The 20,887-nt window shown below is 37.3% G+C and overlaps 1 protein-coding gene across 3 annotated transcripts in view; it reads left to right on the forward strand.

Annotated features, from left to right (window-relative positions):
• Positions 1 to 20,887, forward strand: part of BTRC (beta-transducin repeat containing E3 ubiquitin protein ligase) — a 133,979-nt gene that overhangs the window by 21,649 nt on the left and 91,443 nt on the right. For 2 of the 3 annotated variants that reach the window (XM_075216270.1, XM_075216272.1), the window contains exon 2: positions 12,889 to 12,939. The exons of the other annotated variant lie outside the window; for it this stretch is intronic. In XM_075216270.1, the coding sequence (XP_075072371.1) occupies positions 12,889 to 12,939 (51 nt within the window). The remainder of the gene's footprint in view (positions 1 to 12,888; positions 12,940 to 20,887) is intronic. 3 annotated transcript variants of the gene reach the window in all.

Here is a 20,887-nt window from a genome sequence, read left to right on the forward strand (position 1 = left end):
CTTGGCCTTATTTTTCATGGTTTTCCTGGATCGTAGGTTTTCAGAAGCAAATCCCTCTTTCCCGTCCAGGAACCTTTTTCCTGTGTTGTAAAATTGATATTTGTCACGTTAAAATCATTACACTTAAATAAATAAAATGAAGATGTGAGGAGTTGGTAGCCACAACCTATTTGACTTTGTGTTCTTCACGTTTATTAACACAGTCGGTTGGGCCCCAAATGGTTACAAGATATAAGAGGTGAGATCTTTGATTGACAAGTCAGAAATGCATTAGATCATTCCTCCTGCCAGAGTCCCTGGTTCTCGCTGTTAAAAATGTCAGCTTCTCCAAGTTTGAATGGCAGCCTGAGGGGCTCAGAAGCCTTTTGTTTTCTGAGATCGAAACACAAATTGGTTGTATGCCTTGAACACTCCATTTCCAGCCGTAATTTCATCTTTTAGCTAAGAACCACACGGTACATGAGCAAAGTAGCCTGTAAACAATATTACGGAAAATAAATAAATAAAGCAGGTCATGTTACCGATGCACTGTTCCACCAGTGGTGCTGACCTCTATCATAGTGAACATCTCCAGTCTGATTGCTGTTCCCCGTGGCATCTCAATAAGAACGGACAAAGCAAAAAAAAATGTCTAGGGTTTCAGCATCAGAATTTAATTTCTCTTTCTTAACAAAAGATCACCCTCGGTAATTTTGTGCCTTAACTTTTTATGTGTGTTGTGTTTTTGTTTTTTAAATGCAACACTCTCAGAAGTGTATATGTTATAATGAATTGGTCACTTATGCTCTCTAAACATACTTGTAGTTCCCAAATCATGTTGCTGTATATTGATGCCAATAGCCAACTATCCTTTATAGAACAAAAATACTCTATGTTAAGCAAGAACCCCATCTAAAAGGTAACCTTTACTAGTGAGTGGAGTTGAATGAATGGGGACTTAAATACTGTGTATGGCCCATTCATTGGAAGTGCTGGGATCCTTTATTCCTTTAACGATCCCACGCCACTCTGCTCTGTATTCCTACTGCTCAACTTGTTATAACAGGCCAAGTAGGGGCCAGATAGAATGGTACACAGGAAAAGAACATGCAAATATAGAGTTCACGAGGCTAGGGCCATGGACACCAGCTCTGCCACTTTGAAGCAGGCTGAACATTTGGTACAATTGAAGTCTTGGGAGCCCCGGTGGATCTGGCGACCGGGGCATACGCGGCAAGATGTATGTACGCATGTATATATACATACATACATACATACATACATACATACATACATACATACATACATACATACATACATACATACATTCGCATAATATAAGATTTTGGGTGATAATTTATCTTTCATGTCTTTGTGAAATTTAGATTCTGTAGAGTAACCTCCTTTTGTAGCTACGTAGATGAGACAAAATCTGCTTTTAGTTAACTGCTGCTTGCTTATACTCTTACGATGCCCATACTTAGGCATATACAACCACTAGGTATGAGAGCCAAGCAAGGGCACCGGTGTCGTCTTTGTCCACCCATGTGAATAACAAAATTGGTTGAATCTGTTCAAGTGACTGACTGGATAAAATGAGCCAATTAGTACAGTCAGCTGATGACTGCATGCTGTTAGATTTAGTTTTTCGAACATTCTATTGATCTTGAAAATATCTAAATTGGCCAACCAAATTGCTGTATATATTGTATTTTACTGCTTTTAGTTATCTGGTTTAATTCTCTGAATGGAAGAACATTTCTTGGAGCTAACTTATTTTTTTTTTTTTTTTTGCATACATATAATAAAAAAAAAGGTACATTGGCATTATCCAACCACACGTCAATGGCAAGCACCTTATCGCAAGTTCCTGGTTTTCAAACATGCTCACATGTAGATAAATAGAGATATGGGGCTAGATTTACTAAACTGCGGGTTTGAAAAAGTGGGGATGTTGCCTATAGCAACCAATCAGATTCTAGCTATCATTTTGTAGAAGGTACTAAATAAAAGCTTAAATCTGATTGGTTGCTATAGGCAACATCCCCACTTTTTCAAACCCGCAGCTTAGTAAATCTAGCCCATGGAGTTTGTATGTTCTCCCCGTGTTTGCGTGGGTTTCCTCCGGGTACTCCGGTTTCCTCCCACATTCCAAAAACATACTGGTAGGTTAATTTGTTGCTATCAAATTGACCCTAGTCTCTCCCGATATCCATCTCCTTCACCGAACGTATCAGAAGGAATAACTCCCAACTGGTCTGTGTGTATGTTAAGGGAATTTAGACTGTAAGCTCCAATGGGGCACAGACTGATGTGAATGAGTTCTATGTACAGCGCTGTGGAATTAGTGGCGCTATATAAATAGCTGATGATGGATGTATATAGATATATGGATGTGTATATATAGCGTATATAGACCATTTCAACATGAGTGAACACAGGGCGGCTAATTCAGTTGACCTTTCAGGCAACTTTGAAACCGTAGCATTGAGTTAAGTCTAAAACTTGGAGGTTTTTAATGCCCATTTTTGAATATTTACAGAAAATTTGTAGTGGTATACTTCTTATGTGTGTGTGGTGTTTTTTTTTTTTTTTTTTTGTTTTTTCTTTAATGAAACCTAGTATGGAATGACATGTACTCTATAGTAAAAAGCTGTTTTGTGAATTTTTTTAGGGTCTTGTAGGAGTTTCTTTCCTTATGCCAGTAATGAAGTTTCACATTTGCATAGGGCCCATTTATGGGTTCCTTGGTAACTTAATTGACCACTCAGACTGGACTATGGGTTTTGTGTGAGTACTATAACAATTGAACGTAAACTGCATGCACATGACCTTCAATTTAGTTTCCAAAAAGAGATTAATGGTACATTATCCTTTTTCAGACCTGCCGGAGAGGCAGTCTTGCTAAAATTGACAGTCTTGGGTGTTGGTGTCAAGAATCCTAGGCATAATCAGCCATGGTAAAACTGTACTCTAGTTTACTGCAGTACTGTACAGTTACTAAATATCAGTGGCATTAAAACAGAAAAAGCAGAACTGCAGTGCTCTTATCTCTGGGACCACTGTAATTTGGGATAAACACAGCCTGCTAGCACCAACAATTACCATAGTGCTCAATGTCTTATAACCTAGAGAGAGCGCGCAAATGTCTGTAGATGCAGATGGTTGGACAAGCTATCTCAACAAAACTGCTGTATCAGCAGGCATTGGCAAGGGGGTTACGGATATGTCTGATACATGGACCTCACAATTCTGCAAGTCTGGGGGGAAGGGCATATTGTTTGTAAAATTAAGCATTTTCCTTATAATTCTTCCTATAAGAAGAACTCTCCCAAGAAGCCTCTCCAGGGCATCACCTGGAGCTGCTCACTGGAGATGCACAGATTATAGCGGACTAAATGGATGGGAATTACTCATATAATAATCTATGTAACAAATATACTTTCTTTGACTTAGATTCTTCTTTAAGCATGGAAGTGATTTAGTTTCATCTACTTCCTTAATCTCGCTGGTGTTAAGTGAACTGCTCCTATTTTAGCTCAACAGGCTGCAATTACTTTTCCGCTTAAACTCTTAAATTAAGAGATTATGGTTTGGTCCAGAAATGAATTTACCCACAAGCTCTATATTTCTAGCTTGGTTCACTGCTTTCTAACAACTGTCAGGTTACACTGTTGTGCAGCAAGCTCCGCTATGAGTCGTACTCTTGCCTTTCCTCTAATGTCTGAACGGCACTGCTGACTCAGAAAATCTGATGGCTGGCTCAAAATGGGTCATTGTGCCTGTTGATTGTTTTCATTTCTTTTATTTTTTTTTAATGAATTTGACACGTATTTAAATGATACTGTATTCCAGGCATGCCACATTTCTAAGGATATGTTCTTTTCCTTGTTAGAATTAGGATGGGGCACATGTCCTAGTTTCCAATTAGTCTGCCTTTAAAGGGTAATTGCTGGCCTAATGTGTGTAGATTGTCTCATTTCTTTTATGTTTTTTGAGTAACCTTATAACAGATGTCTTTTTAAATTTGAGTTTACATTGGGAGCCTCTTCATCCGGGTTTGCACATCCAAGTATTAGAGAAGTGGTGGGCCAGTACGATGAAAGTCAGAACACACTTTACAATGGCGTTATGAAAATGTTTGGGGGTAGCTGAATTGAAACTGGTTCCATGTCACTGACCTCTACTTGTCCACCCACAAACAAGTGTTTTTTTTTTTCTCCTTTAGTTTAGAAGTTGTTTTTTTTTTTTATAACTTTTTGGTTTTTTTTTTTTTCCAGTTTTTTACTTTTAAATGTAATTCTTTTGAAGTAACCATTAACCAATAAAACCATCCTGCCTTTCAAGTGAGACTCGGAATGATTAGCTAAGCAGCCATCTAAAAATAGCATCTCTATGATTGCATCTGATCTACAAATTTCCTCCAAACGGCCAAGGGAGCATGCTTAAGTAAATGCAGAAAGGTTACAATTGTCAGGCTTGGTTCTTTTTCTACCAAAATATGTGTGTGTAATATATATATATATATATATATATATATATACATATATATTTATTATTTTATTTTTTTTGCTTTAGACTAGTTGTGTCCTATTAATGACTAACCCTGTTAAAGCAGTTTGGGCACCAGTCCATAAAATATGATATGTAGCTTCAAGGAGTATAGGGACAGCTGATGTGATCAATAAGCAGAGATGAGGGTATTGGTTATGTGATCTGTTTTATTGGTGGTATTAACATGAGCACTAGTGACCTTTTCCTGGCCCAGGCTGAAATTTGTCTTTCATGTAAACTTTTGCTGTTGAAAGGAAGCTGTACCAACATACTGTCCATATTTCCCAGTGACTGTTTCCAATGACAAAACCTGGAAGTTTTACAATTGACCACTGCATAGTACATATTCTGTATAATTAAATGCCATATCTGCTGTCTACTCCATGCAGACACCACTGTGAGTGATGGGCTTAGATGTACCTGCTTGCCAATATTTTAAAACAATTTCCAGGAACACTTTGCTGCCAAATATATATCTGTTAACCAATATCCATGAGCATGAATATCCATCCACTAGGAATCGGTGACATTACTAATGCATGAGGCACATTCTTGAAGTTTATTGATCTCCACACAAATGCCTTTAAATATCCATACAGTTGTCGGATCACTTATTACACAGCCCTGTCTTGCGCTAGTGTAAACTATGGTTCTGAAGTGCATGTTGTGCTGTACATATGACTGTAGTTTGCATATCCCTTGATAAATTTATTTATAAAAGTTACATTTCAAGGACTTTAATTCCCATAGACATAACACCTTATCTTTACTGCTAATCCCATCATATCCTCATAGTTCCCAACATTTGGATACAACTCTACAGATACTTTTCTGCTTAATGCATAGCACATGGTAGACTTACCTAGGGAATTCCAGTATTCCTTCAGCATGAGTTGTGCAGTGGATATAATCATTATACAATGTGGGTTGTATCTTGCTAATGCTAAGTAGTTATTTACTTATATTGTATATAGGGGGACCCATCTTGGTAACCATAAGGTACACTATTTTCAAAGGACAAAAACTGATTTTTATTTTGGTGGTGGTCATAGTTAGACTACAGTCTATCACTCTCTTCCATGAACTACCAATGTATGCAAGTAACCAGACACTACTGATCTTAATTTTTCGAAAAAGACCCCCATCCGTAGCGGAGTTCACAGTACTGATCTAGTACAGGCATTGTGGAACCTGCCAAGTTGTGTAGGGGACCCCAGGTAAGGAACATTCAGTATTATATGTTCGGTATCCGCATATAGTGCAACTTGTTTCACTTTTGTGTGGAGTTAACCGGAGCTGTGTGTTGAAATCAAGGACACGAGACTTTAATTATTGGCATGCTTCTGTTTTGAGTACTTCTTCCATTTAGTATAAACCACCCTAAAGACTACATTGTCTTATCTTCCCGACACACATCCTGCTTGCAATACACAGGAATGCACGTAATACAAAGAGCTCCCTTTATCCTACTCTATTTTCAAATGAACTCTCTAGCACAAAGCTGCCAAAATATTGTTCTCATTGACCTACTTTACACTCCAGGCACAAATAATACCAGCCTGATAGGAGAAATTAAAGTGTTTTCCGACAGGCACTTTTTCCACCCAGTAATCCAACGTTTCCTGCAAGTTGCAGGCAGCGTAAATTCCAGGTTTCTTTGGCACAACAAAGGATATTCTCTATATACAATGCAGGCAGCTTAAACCACTATTAAAGCATATGTGGTGGGACGACATTGTTTCAGGAGTATTTGAGAAGTCTTTGTTAGAACATTGCAATCTGTCCATGAACATAATTATTGGGCAGTCTAATCCCTGAAGTTATCATAATAGACTGGTCAGCTTTTTATGCTGCAAGTTTTTGAATACATCTTGTGTGCAAGTGGCATAAGTAGCATTTAACATTGTCTGCAGAAATTACTGGCTATCTCTGCGGTCTGTGGGGGAGCTTTACAAATGTTAGGATGTCATTGCTAGCAAATATATTTAGAATATCTTTGCATAGTCCAGCAGTATTTTATGTATACGGAATGTTCACTTACGTTCACTGGTTTTAAAATGACTATTTTAGAAATTGTAACATGGCATTAAGTATATTTCAAATGTTTAGATTCTGTTTTAAATGGTGAAAGAATAAAAATAAAATGTAATGGCCTGACAAGTGTACGCAAGAACGGTACTAATTTTGTAGAAGGCGGCTGTCCCGTTTTTGCCCTCGAAAATGTAATTCCTATAGGAGTCAATTACCTACAATTTATTTACATTGGAAGCTTTCATCCCATCTGAAGAAAAAGCTGACTTTCTAAAACTGCGAGTTTAGCATGAAAATGTGAACGTATCAAATGCTTACATCCAAGGAGGAAGAAGCTGCGTAAAGAATTAAATTGTGAACAAAAGCACCTTTCCTCTACACAGATTAAAATATCAAATTATTCTAATTGCATGAACACCTGCTATGCTTTTACCTAAAACCTGGAGTACAAATGCATTTGAGGATTGTCAACCCTCAGACAGGGAAGCCCAGAATTCTGTATTAGATTTGGGACTTGGGAAGAATCATTGTGAGCAGCTTTATCTCGGGCATATAATCAGTGCGGCAGGTTGCCCAAAATGTGGTGCTCTGTGTTGGATGAGGCCAGATCCACCAGCATCTGGGCATTTGTTTAAACAAGTAATGTCTTTGTTGCTATAGTGCTATATGAACTGTACTCTATGATCTGTGGGAGGTTTTCACATTAAAGTGCAGTTAATCCTAAAATCCAGATTGATGCAGTATGTAAATGGCATATCGGTGTCTGTTATTGTGCAGAAGGGTTGTACTACCGTTCTTCCTCCAAGGAAGTCACCTGATGGACCTTTTGGTTGATTCTGGTGGAAAAGAATAACCCTTAAATGCTTTATTGGGTTCAGATATGGTGACTGAGAGGAACATGACACATGGATGACATCCGAGTCATGCTATCAAATCATAGGGCAACCACATAAGGGCTGTGGATGGCATTGTCATCTTGTAAGACACCCTGCAATGCTGCAAATAAGGGGTGACGATGACCACTCTGTACCGCTTATATAGTAATTAGAATTGACTTTGCTTTCTAAGGTAATGACTTCACACAAACTATGTAACATTACAGAATCACTAGAACTTCTCACTGTTGGAAACAAGCACTTCGTGCTGTAGAGTTCGTAAGTTGTGCGCCACATGTGCATTGATCCCTTTGTCGGAAAATAGTGAGGAATGATTCATCTGACCATATTGGTCAATGCTCAGTAATCCATCACCTATGATATTTGCACAACTGATGTCACAAGTGTGTGTTGCCAGGTATGATGTGTGCGGTTTGTGCACAACAGAATGATCTGTGGAGTTTATGCGCTTAATTTACTGTGTGGAATCTTTTGCATTCGATATGCTTGCCGTACCTTTTTTTTTTTTTTGTTTCGTTTCAATAATGTGTTTGCCCACTGCCTGAATTAGTTATGGGAATGTATTGCTATATACAAGGGACATGGGACTGCCCAATTTATGGGAGATTCATAACTATATCCCTGCCTGGTCAGGTAAGTAAATCTTCCATCTTTTCCCCTGGTTGCCAAGGTTATGGCCTGCAAGTCTGTCAGCGCTCATAGACTCCCTTCTCCATCAGTATTGCGGGGCTTAATTAGTGATGCAACGCACAGGGACCCAGTTCTGGCACTTCTTGGCCCCCCATAGAGGCTCATTTTGAGTTGGACACATTTACGTCCCTGTACTTAGGAAAAGAGGCACGGAAGAAAATGCATATTTGGATTCATAGTACAGTTGTTGGGATGTGTTCATCTCTAACACTAGCATATATTAGGGCATTAGACTGTAAGCTCCAGTGGGCAGGGACTGATGTGAATGAGTTCTCTGTACAGCGCTGCGGAATTAGTGGCGCTATATAAATAAATCATAGCATTTGTGCCTGACATATGGCAGACGTACCGTTGCGTATACTTACTCCCCATGATGGTATAGATGTGGCTTGACCATATTAGTAGTAACTGCTAAAGTCATATTACCATGTTACCCAAGAGAAAATAGGGTCATAAGCTTCATTTAATAGATGAGAAGGTCACACATTAAGTAGAAACACAAATATAAATACATATAATGTTTCCCTTTTAATAATGAAATCTTCTTCCTGCAGTGGTCCAAATGGAAACGTTGATCGATTTTTAATGAGAATAAATGGCCACAAATTCATATGATATGGCTGTGGTGCTAATAAATAAAGTACTCATCTGGAGATGTCAATACACAGTGGACCAATCAAAAGGGTCTAGATAGTACCACTAATCATAATCATCATTGCAAGAGAGACCCCCTAAAAGGATGCATCTACGTCTAATTGTGTGGTAACTACGTGAACAAGTCCTCTCGAGGCATAAGGGCTTGTAAGTCACAGCTGTACAGAAAATGTATACACTTCTGTGTGCCTGCATGTTTTTGTGGAGCATTCACAGTACAGAAATGTATACTTTATGCAAAGAACAGATGCATGAGCAACATAGTGTTTAACGTTTTAAAGATAATTTTTAATGTCCTGCCGGCATGTCATAAGTTTTTGCGTTCCATTCTAATTCATCTACAAATTAATCACTACAACAGGTTATTGAATGTATTTGCAAACCTTAAAATTGCAACTTAATAAACCACTATTAAACTGAAGGTGGACATCCATTTCATTTACTTATAAATGTCACATTAATGAAAGCTGAAAGCCTGTTTATTTCCATTTGTAAATTATTCATCTTGACATTGTTTAGTATAGTGACCTCCAATCCGAACCAGTTTTTCCATCCCAGACACGAGGATTAGTCACAATAATTTACCCAATCTTAGAGGGCAAGTGAAGAATGGGCACAACTAGTTCCTGGTATTGAGGGCCCATTCACACACACATGCGCTGGGAAATGGCTCAAAATACATGAAAGGTACATGCACTTTAGATGCAGTTTTAGCACAATTTCCACATGTTTTTCATGTGTTCCACTTTAACAGATGGTCTTTTGTACTGGAAGTGCGCGTTAACTCTAAAATAGTAAGTTCCTCTTAAAATTTTAACCGCAGTGGTGGGAGGGATACCATTGAGGGTTCTCTTTTTCAGCTGCTAGCGAACACCTAAAAAAAGGGCATTGAATAAGGTATGATGGGGAGGGAGACTCCCTGAAATAGGGGTGATCTCCCTCACTCCCTGAAGAGTCTGGCATTCTCCCTGATGCTGAGCCAGTACAAGACTTGGTTGGCTTCACCATCTGTGGTATGATGACACAGTTCAGAAATTGTGTCCTATATCCATGTATTGATGCCTATGGAGGTGGCCATTTTCATGGGGACCAAGATTTAATCAAAGATTTACAGGTAAGACAACATGACTTCAGTAATGGAAACAGAAATGTAAAAGACACTTCAGTCTCTAGAGATTCATTAGCTGATTTTCTTTAACGCATAGTTGCCTACTCTCTGGGAGACTTCCGCATTTCTGGGAAGGCTCCTGGGAGAGCAGGGCAACCTCCCGGTTCTCGCCCCTGCAATAGATAAGTGGCGGGGCTTAATGACGCAAATATTGCATCAATTTAGCCCTGCCCCTTCTGTAATTAGCCAGTGATGCGATTTGTCAAACACCACCCCCGCACACTTACCTCCCCCTGGGATCTCCCTGAAGCCAACGAGGAAAAGTTTGGCAACTATGTCCTTACTGTATTCTGAAATGTTAACTCTACTTTAAAGTTTTAGAAGACAACTTTTTTTTTTTTTTTTTACCTTTTTCTTCCTGTTTGTGCCCTGATGTTTAATAAATTATATTGGTGCTTTTATAAATAAGTTGATGAAGATTGAGATTCAAAAATAAAGTTTTTCATGTGCATATTGGGTCTTTTAACATTCTAAAAATAGACCACAATACTTAGAAAGAAAAAAAGAAATAACTTTATTTTATTATACCGTATCTGCTTTTAGACAAAACCTATTTACAGAGCTAAGTGATACCAATATTATCGGACATGGGACTATCTTTTTAGATAGATTTGCTGTTGATTCATTAACATGGAAAACTATCCATAAGAAACAATGTTTAACATAATAAATTCTGATGTTCAAATGTTGTTTTTGGATCAGACTGAAGCTAAAAAAAATGGTTAGATTTGTGGGCCAATAACCTGCAATAGTTATTTCAAATTTTTAATTTACTTGTAGCAACCTAAGGTTTGTTTTTTTGTTTGTTTTTAAATACTACTTTTATGATTTTCCACAAGTCGGTCTTTCTCCCTCTCTCCCTCCCCTTTAATAATGTACTGCTATGATCATCAATAAAGATACCGAATTGAAAAAAAAAACAGTGCGTAGAAAATGTCTACAAGGCATCTAAAGCACACATTAGTTTACATGCCCTTTTACCCATTATCACAGCTCATATATGTACGGCACCTGATTGTGTTATATCTTATTTTTAAAGCGCTTTTCGTGGATTAATGTAAAAAGCAAAAGTGTGCAAGGTTAACACAATTTATGCAATAATATTTTTTTATATTTGAACATGAATATATGTATTGAATCGTGTTAGTTGATCTCTGCCACAACTCTCATTAGGTGAGAAATATTGAGAATTGACTTCTGCATAAGCTACTTTGTAAAGTATTGATTTATAGCTTTTCATTAAGAAAAAATTGACGAGGAAGCACCAGAGTAATTCCTGGACTCTCCTCTTACTGGCCTCATACACGATAACTAGTGTGAGACACACCAGAGTTTATCCCAGGTACTACTTATCTACAGCCAAATACTGGGAACTGAGAACATCTGCTTGAAGATGCTGAAGAGTTCGACAATGCACTAATTAAATTAGTCTTTTTCTGGGGTTGCAGGCTACACTAATTGAATTTGAATCAACCGTGTGTTTATCTGTGTATATTTGAAATGAGAAAAGCTTAAACCTTTGGGACTAGAGGAGAGTGACTCTCACATACATGACCAATCAAGTGTACTGTGCTGCTCTCTAATGGTACTGAGCAGTATTGCCGTCTCTCAGGGGGAAATGTACAGTAATGCAGTCTTATGTTGGCTTATAATTTGTACTCTTTAATATATTCTGTATAACAACATTTTATGTGTAAAGGTTTTATAACTTCCTGTGTGCTTCTAACCCTTCTAATTCTAAGATTGTGCTTTAATTTACATACTAGTTAAGTAAGAATCCAGAAGTCCATTACATCTACTGATGATGTAAATATTTTAATTTAAATAAAAACTGAATAAAACAGAACTGTTGGTTAACGAGAGGTCTGTAAGAACCAGCAATGATATACCTTTACCAAAAACAGGAGAATACATTTTATTTATTTTTGCTTTACCAAAAATGTACCATGTTTTTCACCTTACTTGTTTTTTACTTTTTTGTAAAAAAATAAAATAAAACAATCTGTTTAATATCTTGCAATAATAATCAATAATCGCCACCACTGTGCCGAAATAATGCTAAAAATAATAAATTTATGATACCAGCTTTTATTACGTTATATTAAAGTGGCTTTTCTGGTAAATTATGTGTAAATGCCTTATAAAATTAACGCTTGCATTTCTTTTTTCTTTATATTTTACCATTTAATCTCTGACCACTACTGTGGTGAGATTAGGAGCGTCATCAAGCCACACTACTCCAATGACAGTTGATATTTTTGTGATCAGATGTCTTATATGCTGTGTTTTGAGGTTTTGGTTCTGAAAATATAGTCTTTAAATGTATGCTCTCGCCTTTGCACAGCGGAGGCAGCGCCTTGTGCTAGTGATGTCACTCGTTCCTGATAAAATGATAGGCTGCATTGTTAAAAAAAAAAAAAAAATATATATATATATTTATTTTTTTATATTCATACAGTTTTCTTTATAAACTCTGTACCTGTGTATTTGATAGCATGGTAACTTTGGCGCTTCTGTTGTAGCGTTCAAATTCACATTGGCCAGGTTGTTCTGTAAATTAAACACTGACAGCTACCCCGAGGGATGCAGACAAAGTATTTATGATGATGTGCTGATTACACAAAATACACTGCAAGCTGAAACAGCTGCAGACAACAAACCTCTTAAAATGAATACAATTAGTACGCGCACCCTCATTGTTTCTAGTGTTGAAAGTACAATGCGGAATGCTAATGAAGGTCTGCTAGACTTTCTAAGAACAAGTCTGGCCTTTGTACATGCTTTACTTACCCTATTGCTGTGTTGTTTGTTTTTTGTTATTTTAATAAAGTTTTTGTAACTGAGTAATTAGATGACATTTTTCCACCTTAACACTTTTGTGTTTTTGTTTTTTTTCCTGTTTGTTGAACCTGTCAGCTGCTGGAAGCGGGGACCATTTATCATCACCGTTTTGAGACGGCTAACGAAGTATGTTCCTAAATTGTTGGATTATTTTTAGATATTGCTGAATGTTCTATTTCCTTTCGAAACCTTATCTGTTTATACACATTTTATCTGTGATGTCACTGCATCTCATGAATCCATTGAGCCCACAAAATGACGGCCTGTACTGTGTGTAGGGGTGGGGGGGCCTGGTACACATTAAGGGTATATTTGCCGTTTTCTTGTATTGTATTATATATGCAGGAAAAAAATGGACACTGCCTTTAAAATTTAAAATCCGGAGTCAACATTGTAGTACAGAGATAATGTATCGGACAGCACTCAGGATATATTTAGTGATCTAAAAAGTCTAAACACTCTCATTGAAATCGCAGGTTTTTGTGATAGAATACAGCAAATCTCCACTGTGCTGCCGTTGTAAAATGTCCCATCCTTAATGCAGAGGGCTCAGTTTATAATTTATTAAGTCCCACACTGATTTATCAGCTTCTCCCTAACTTATGTTAAGATCTAAATACAGGAGGGAGAGCATGTAGCGTAGTGTAGTAGATTTTTGTGTTTTTTTTTTTCAATTAATTAAACTGATAACAATAAATGTTAAATGTATATTGATGGCATATATCAGTAACGTGCCATAGAGTCCGGTAGCTTGTTCACAGTCCAATGACTGGTTCCCCCAGCAGTACAATACAAATTCCAGAGATCCACTCCTTTCTCTGGGATTGTAAGCCAGCCCAATACACTTACACCACTTCCTGGTGCACCCTACGGATTTCATCACTTCCTGTGACTTCATCGGGAGCACTTAAATGTGATCTTGCAATCAACAAAATGTAAGTGGAAAAAAAAATCAAGTTTTTAGGAAAAAGGGATAAATAAAAAATAAAATACAACACCCTTCCCCTCCCCCTCCCCCCCCCTTCCCTGGGTGCAAAAGTGTGCACATCCCTAAATGAATACCTTGTGATGTAAAGCCTGAAATAAAAAGTAATCAGTAAAGCAAAAAGGTGCCACAAACGCCTGCAATTTCAGTTTGGCCTTTATTTTAAATATCCACGAATATATTTTTTACTTGAGAAGCTGATGAAAAATATTTTCCAACTTCACTATAGTGTAAAAGGAAAATGTGTCCATACTCATCTATAAAGTGATCCTGAAAATGAGGGTGGATGGGTAGTTGGTGGTGAAACATGGGGATTACTACATAGAACACTGTTGTCCTCACTGTTTGGCACTGTGACGCCTCACAAACAAAAAAATAAATAATAAAAGAACTGTACATTTTCATATAGCTTACTTTACATATAGACTAGCAAAAAATGGTGCCAACATCAATGTAGAAATGTTTTCGTCATTTCCTTTTAAGTAAACTACAGCTGCGTGAAATCTATGTTACCAAGTTCATTTTTGCTAATCACAACTGTTAAATATTCTGTGTGTAAGCCTGCAGCATGCTCTTATCAAAGGTTATTACCGTATTACATGTTTCAATCACTTGAGACCATCTCTGAGCTGTTGTCCTCTGATTGCTGACATCCATCCCATGTGGCAAACTGACTTCTGTGTAATCATTTTGCTTTAATCAATAGAATAATTGATAAACCAGATAAGATTTAAACTGATTAGCTCCCAGCGATCCTCCCGGGAGGCCCGGACTCACTTAATTTTGACATGTGTGTAGTGTACCCTGCAGATGAGGAGCAGCCTGAATTATCTGTTTTTATTTGCTTAATGATGGGGAGGGTGTTAAAGTCAAGTGTTTAATTAACCCAGCAATGGGCTGCGCTGTCACTTACACATATAGCTGATTGAAATATCTCACCAAGAATTCTGAGCAGGGATTGTGATGTGGCACTGAGATGGAAGATTACTTTCTCAATGCATTTGCTGGGTCACTGCCCTGAATGTCTTAGTGAGGAAAACTCATTCACTTTAGGGGGGGAAAGAAATCAGCATTTAAATAAGTGCCACCCTCTCTGTTTTCAAAGTTAACTAAATTATACAGTATCTCTTTATCTAAATCTACATCTTGCTGGCTATCTCCAGAGTGGTGTCTTTTTATAAGCCATGAAAGAGATCAACCCAGTAGCGTTTCTTATTATCCCGCTGCATTAAAAGCCGATTGATTTTGCCATAATCTATACCAGTTACTCAAGGACTAATCAATTGTTTGTGGTAACTAATTTTTGTGGGTTTGAATCGCTCCTTTAGATATTTTATGTCACACATTGACATTTTCCTAATCTAACCTGCAATAGAAATGTGATCTGCTTGCTAATTTTTAAACTGGCTGTGTTTATATCTAGCGTTTGATAAGTAGATCAATTGTTAATGTGCGTGTTTGTGTGTACAATATACAGTGAATCATCAGCGGTTAGCATGTAAATTGGATGAACATTGTCAACACATGAATTGTGCATACAAATATCACAAGCTTTTTTAATTCCAGTATTGGTCACAAACCGTTACCACCACCTCACACCAAAGGTAGCCCACAGCAATTGGTCATTGTGAACTACAGTGTGTCCAGTAGTGCAGACTAAATCAGCATTCCTCTCCCACTGTGTGATTTTATCATTAAAAAAAATACTGAATGTAAAGCTCAAATCAATGCCTATCACACTATAAAACACATCGATACGATTTAAACAGAACAAATTGTGCTGCCGATCGCATCATCAGAACACGCGGTATTCAGTCGGATGAATTCACATTCTGTTGATTGCTATATACTCCTGTCTTACCGAGCACTGGTACACATGGTATAAAGGTACACGGGGAGGTAGTGGGAGCAGTGGGGTAAACTCGGCGGTCACTGAAAGACCAAACCTAAGATTAATTTACATTCTTATGTATATTGAGTATTTCATTGCCACTAGGCAGATGCTGTCTGTCCCTGATCTCTGGCAACATTCACAGGTTTGGAAGTTTTGTTTGAAAACTTGGCAACATTAGATCCCAGGAGTCATACTAGAGGGGGTTGAGGTTCCGGTTGGATCTCCCGTTGGTGTATACTGGGCAGAACTTGTGTGTTCTGGCCCTTCCACTGGATGGATTTGGGCGACCTCTTAGCTGCTATTTATTTTTAAAATGTTGGTAGTTGCATCCAACTCATTTATAACTTAATCACTTGAAGATTTAAACCCGGGCAACGCCGGGGACTTCAGCTAGTATTAAATAGTTCAGAGATTTATTAATTGTCTTGTACAACTTACTTTGGTTATTGGAAGATGTTTGTGGTGTGTTTTTTTTTTTTTTTTTTTTTTTTTTGCTTTATTGTGCTCTAGAAGAGTGATGGGCAACACATGGCCCTGTGTGCCTTCTTCACCTGCGACCCCAGCTCCTTCCTGATTTATTATCATTTGTTTTAACGTGTAACACTTGCCTGCTGATATGTCATTACAGATAGGTGTCTTTCTCTGATTAAATGCATTGTTTTAATTTTTTACTGAGAATAAGGTTACTGTGCAGCCCTTACGATGGTAAGAGGGCTTCCCATGGGGCCCCTGAAGTGTATCCAGTTGTCTATCACTGCTCTAGAATGTATCAATGATGAATATATAAAATACTGTAGACTAATAATGGTGATCTCCAGCTGTCATGACCTTTGGGTAGGTGTAGTGTCCTGTGTCTTTGTAGTGTTGTGCACATAATTTGTACATACTCGCCAGTAAAGTGTCCCTGGAAATTGTTTTCAGATGTTGGCAAGTATGCAGATATATCATAGCGGTTTTATTTTTCAGTGTATGATACTTTCCAATTACAGAACAGCGTTGTCCTGGTAGTAAATACCCTTGTCCATTACTGACATTTTAATGAAATGACTGTGAAAGTGCAATTCCTGCCAATGTCCAGGAAGTATTGTCTGGTGCAACTTGATGCCATGACTTTAACTGTTCTTGGCAACTGCAGCTGTGATGACAGCAAACAAGGAGCTTTAGCTTAAAGATAGGGTGCCACTTAGCAGCACTGCAATAAATTGAATCTCTGGCCCACGCAATACATGCTGTTCAATTTTGCCTTGTGCAGATCTTTTATAATAGGAAATTAGAAGATGTTTATAGGTAAACTCAAAAGAGCACTGATTCTGTTCCATTTTCATTTGTGATTTTTGTACTGTGTGTATATATAGAAGTGTACCTCACTGTGCAATATATATACATATACATAAATACACAAACATAAGTGTGTACTATAGAGTTATTGACTGGCTTGTGTTCAGGTCTCTGATCAGTAAAATTCATTTAGGTACTGGGATGTTGGTAATCATGCAGGATTGAGAACATAACACAAGATAACTTCTTGATCTGCACCCAGAACTAATACAACAATATAACTGCTTACATGAACAGCACATGGGACATCACGATGACCGATACGGATACAGCACTTAACGTTACCCAGATGTCTGTGCACTATATGGATCATTCCAAAGATATTTTTGCATCTGTAGATGCAAAATTATCTTGACCATGGTAGAATTTTTGAACTAGCGGCGTTGATGGCTGATGGGTCAATCCATATGGAGAGATCCAGCCCTGGCCACATTTGCTCTTAGTATAACTTTGTTCCCCATAGAATATCAAACTCCATCAAACTCCACCAGAGATATTAGGGGTCTATTTTAGTGAAAAATGGAAAAATTAGCAATTTCAAGGTGCTCTAGTCAAAAGTAGACAAGATATATAATTCATCTTGTTTGTCAAAGCTTTGAGTATATAGTTATTCCCTAAAAATATTACAGCTCTGAAGTTTTATTCCTTTCCACTGAAATAAAATCCCAAAATGACATTTTTTAAATTAAATTTGTACTTAACTTTCAGCCCTAAGGAAGGGGTAGGGAAACCAATATAATGACAAAAAATGTAGCTTGAAATGTGCTGAAAACAATGGTTTTTATCCCAGCTTTCTATGACTTTTCTGAGCTGAGAGATTGTATTTACTCCAAGCGTCAGCAACAGCGAAAAATGTCATACATAATGATACAAAATGGCCGCCAACATCATACAGTAATGGTGGTTTTCACACACACACAATATATAATTATTTTTTTTTATTTTTTTTAAAATGGTCAAGCAGCTAATTAATTTAATTCAGGACCATTTGATATGGATTGACCCTGATAATTAGTAGTTTAGTTTGTGTTGGTGTCTGCTGACTTTCATATTATTAAAAAAATATGTTCTCAATGACGCTTGCACACTTGTTTTGCTATATAGATAGATATATAGATAGATATAGATATCTCAAAAGATCATGTACACTACTTGCATGTTTGATGGGTTTTCTGGTGTTCCTGATGGAGCAGCAGAATGGTTGGGCTCAACATAGAGTATTATTATCATTAGACCCCAGCAGATTTTGGACCTGGACCTCATCCATAACAATAGAGATAAGCTTCTCTATCCTATTTACGAACCTAGTACATCTTCCATCAACAATGTATCTATACTTTTTTTTTTTTTTCTTTTTCTTGATGTCCGCTCAAAATGGCCTGTACATTGTGTGTGTGTGTGTGTAGGACATAATTTCTGTAATGCCTCAGGCCGTTTAAGCAAATACTGTCTGGGCCCTTTTAAGCTGGGCCCACATTCACCCATATATCCAGTTGTTGGCGCAATATGACAGTTCTCGTTCCCCCAAAACTGTCTTGAAAACTGGGGTGTGTTCATTTATCGACTAACATGCTGAAGTGAAAACTGAGGGCATGGGGGGGGGTGGTAAGTTTTGTTGTTTTGATTTGAGTTTCACATTTGTAACTTTATGGCTTTTGTTATATGGGGTCTTATGGTTTCCCTTTTCTTTTTATATCTTCTACTGCTGCTAGATAAGAAGAGACCTTTATCAATTTATATCATGTGTAAGACATTTTCCAGTGTTTAAAATCTTGAATTTAGATACATTTTTATAGATTCCAGACAAGGGAATTAGTTAAACAAAAACCGACTCCTTATTAAAATGTTATTTCAAGTGTAAGGGTTGTAATGGTTCTTTTTATCTTGTTATAAATGTAAATATCACCCAACTACCACAGCCAATAAATTATTGTATCCAACACACCAAAGCATGTTTAAATATTAAATAGTGAAGATTGAAAATGTTGTTTTACATTGGATCAGTACTTCTGGAGTAATTTAAAGAATGTCTTATTAATTGCATTTCTTGCACAGCAATTGTGCTTGTTTGTTACAATTTCTGTAAAACCTCAATTATTAGTCTTTGTAGCCGGATAAATAAATAATGGACTAATTTTAAATGCTATATAACATACTTCTTTGAAATAAAAGTGTAATTAGAATCTTCTGACCAGCAAACATTTCCTTATAATTTTAAAAACAAATCTGCAGATGCAGCTGTTTCTGAACACCGCACACTTTAACATGTTTTAAATACATTTTTAAGATGTTGACTTTCTGGGGACATTTTATTATAATTGGTGCACAAGTAACTGTTTTAAAGTATCCTAACCACTAGCAACCAGATTTTATTTTATTTTCTAAACTGTACTGATCAAATGAGTTACAACAATTAGGTTGCTATGGGTTACAAACTTTTTCTGAATGGTTACCTGTGCACTAGATGTAATAAATATCCCCAATTGTTCCTTTTCTCACATGTGACGCATTTATAAAAACTGTTTGCACAGAGACCATGGGAAAGTTAGAGCAGCAGTAAGTTAGAGCAGCAGTAAGTTAGAGCAGCAGTAAGTTAGAGCAGCAGTAAGTTAAGGGCCAAAAATGTTCTACATTGTTAAAACTGACTGTCTTTAAAAAAAAAAAACTCCTTTAATAGCATCTTGCACCTGTTCTATGCCAGGTCTGACACCGTATAGGATCAGTTTTTCTGTTGCAGTTGATATTTACCTTTTTGTCAGTGACGAGCTACGTTCTCACCAGTGCGTTCCTCTAAGCCCCATCTCCTGCTCTACTGAGCTCCATTATTGGGAAAGAGTTGTTTGCCCCAATTTGTTTTCTAAATGGTCCCTTGTTATGTTTTTAATGCATTCGCCCCCCCCCCCCCCCCCCTTTCCCATGTCCAGTAAATGTATTCTAGATTGAGCTCAAAGATATAGGGGCATATTCAATTGTCGGTGGAAACGCCAAAAATCTTGCGCACCATTACCGTTATTTCGGTAATAGTGCGTGGAAAAAATGTTAATAGTTTTAATGCGGCGGGAAAAATAAAGAATTGAATATGCCCCATAGTTTGTAATTTTTTTTTTTGCAGTCTACAGCATAATGCAATATTTTGGGACTTTCATTAATAATAACCTGAAAAGACATTTTTTTTTCATATCCTGAAAAAAATGATTTGATTAAATGATGTCACTTAATATACACAGCTACAGATCATTGAGGAAAAGCTGTATACAATGAAATAGCATTAGAGACAACTAAGTGGGTATGATTTTCCACACGTGATGAGAAATGGGTATAAATGTTATGACATTATAGATATATAGATAACTTATTATTAATAATAATAATATTATTGCCACCCACTCTTTATTTTGAGTTCTGCATACCTTGTTTCCCTGGAGCTTCCCCTCTCTGTCAGGTTAATCAATAGGCACCGTATGGCAGAGGGTCAGTAATCAGTGTCATCAGACCTTTAAATCCTGTTGAAAATTTGCTTAAAGCCTGGGCCAATTAACATCGAGATGATGAATGGCTGGCGAGATAGGAAGAGCCTGCCGCTCAGGGGCTTTGTGCAAAGGAGAAGCTCAGCTGTTGTGCAGCAGACACCAGCGTATAATATCAGCCATTCATGTACTCTCAGTCCACCCACTCTTAATGATAATGTCAATCTAACAAAATATACACACATTGGACTTGTCATGACTTAATAAATCAAAGGAGTTTGTCAAAGGCATTCAGATAGATTAACGAGGCAGCAGCAATAACAAGTCGAATTTGCATAGAGAGTTGCCCGAATCTCAGTAAATTATGATCCTGTTTTTCATTTGATTATT

The sequence above is a fragment of the Mixophyes fleayi genome, chromosome 6 (assembly GCF_038048845.1).
Source record: "Mixophyes fleayi isolate aMixFle1 chromosome 6, aMixFle1.hap1, whole genome shotgun sequence".
In the NCBI taxonomy this organism is placed as follows: Eukaryota; Metazoa; Chordata; class Amphibia; order Anura; family Limnodynastidae; genus Mixophyes; species Mixophyes fleayi.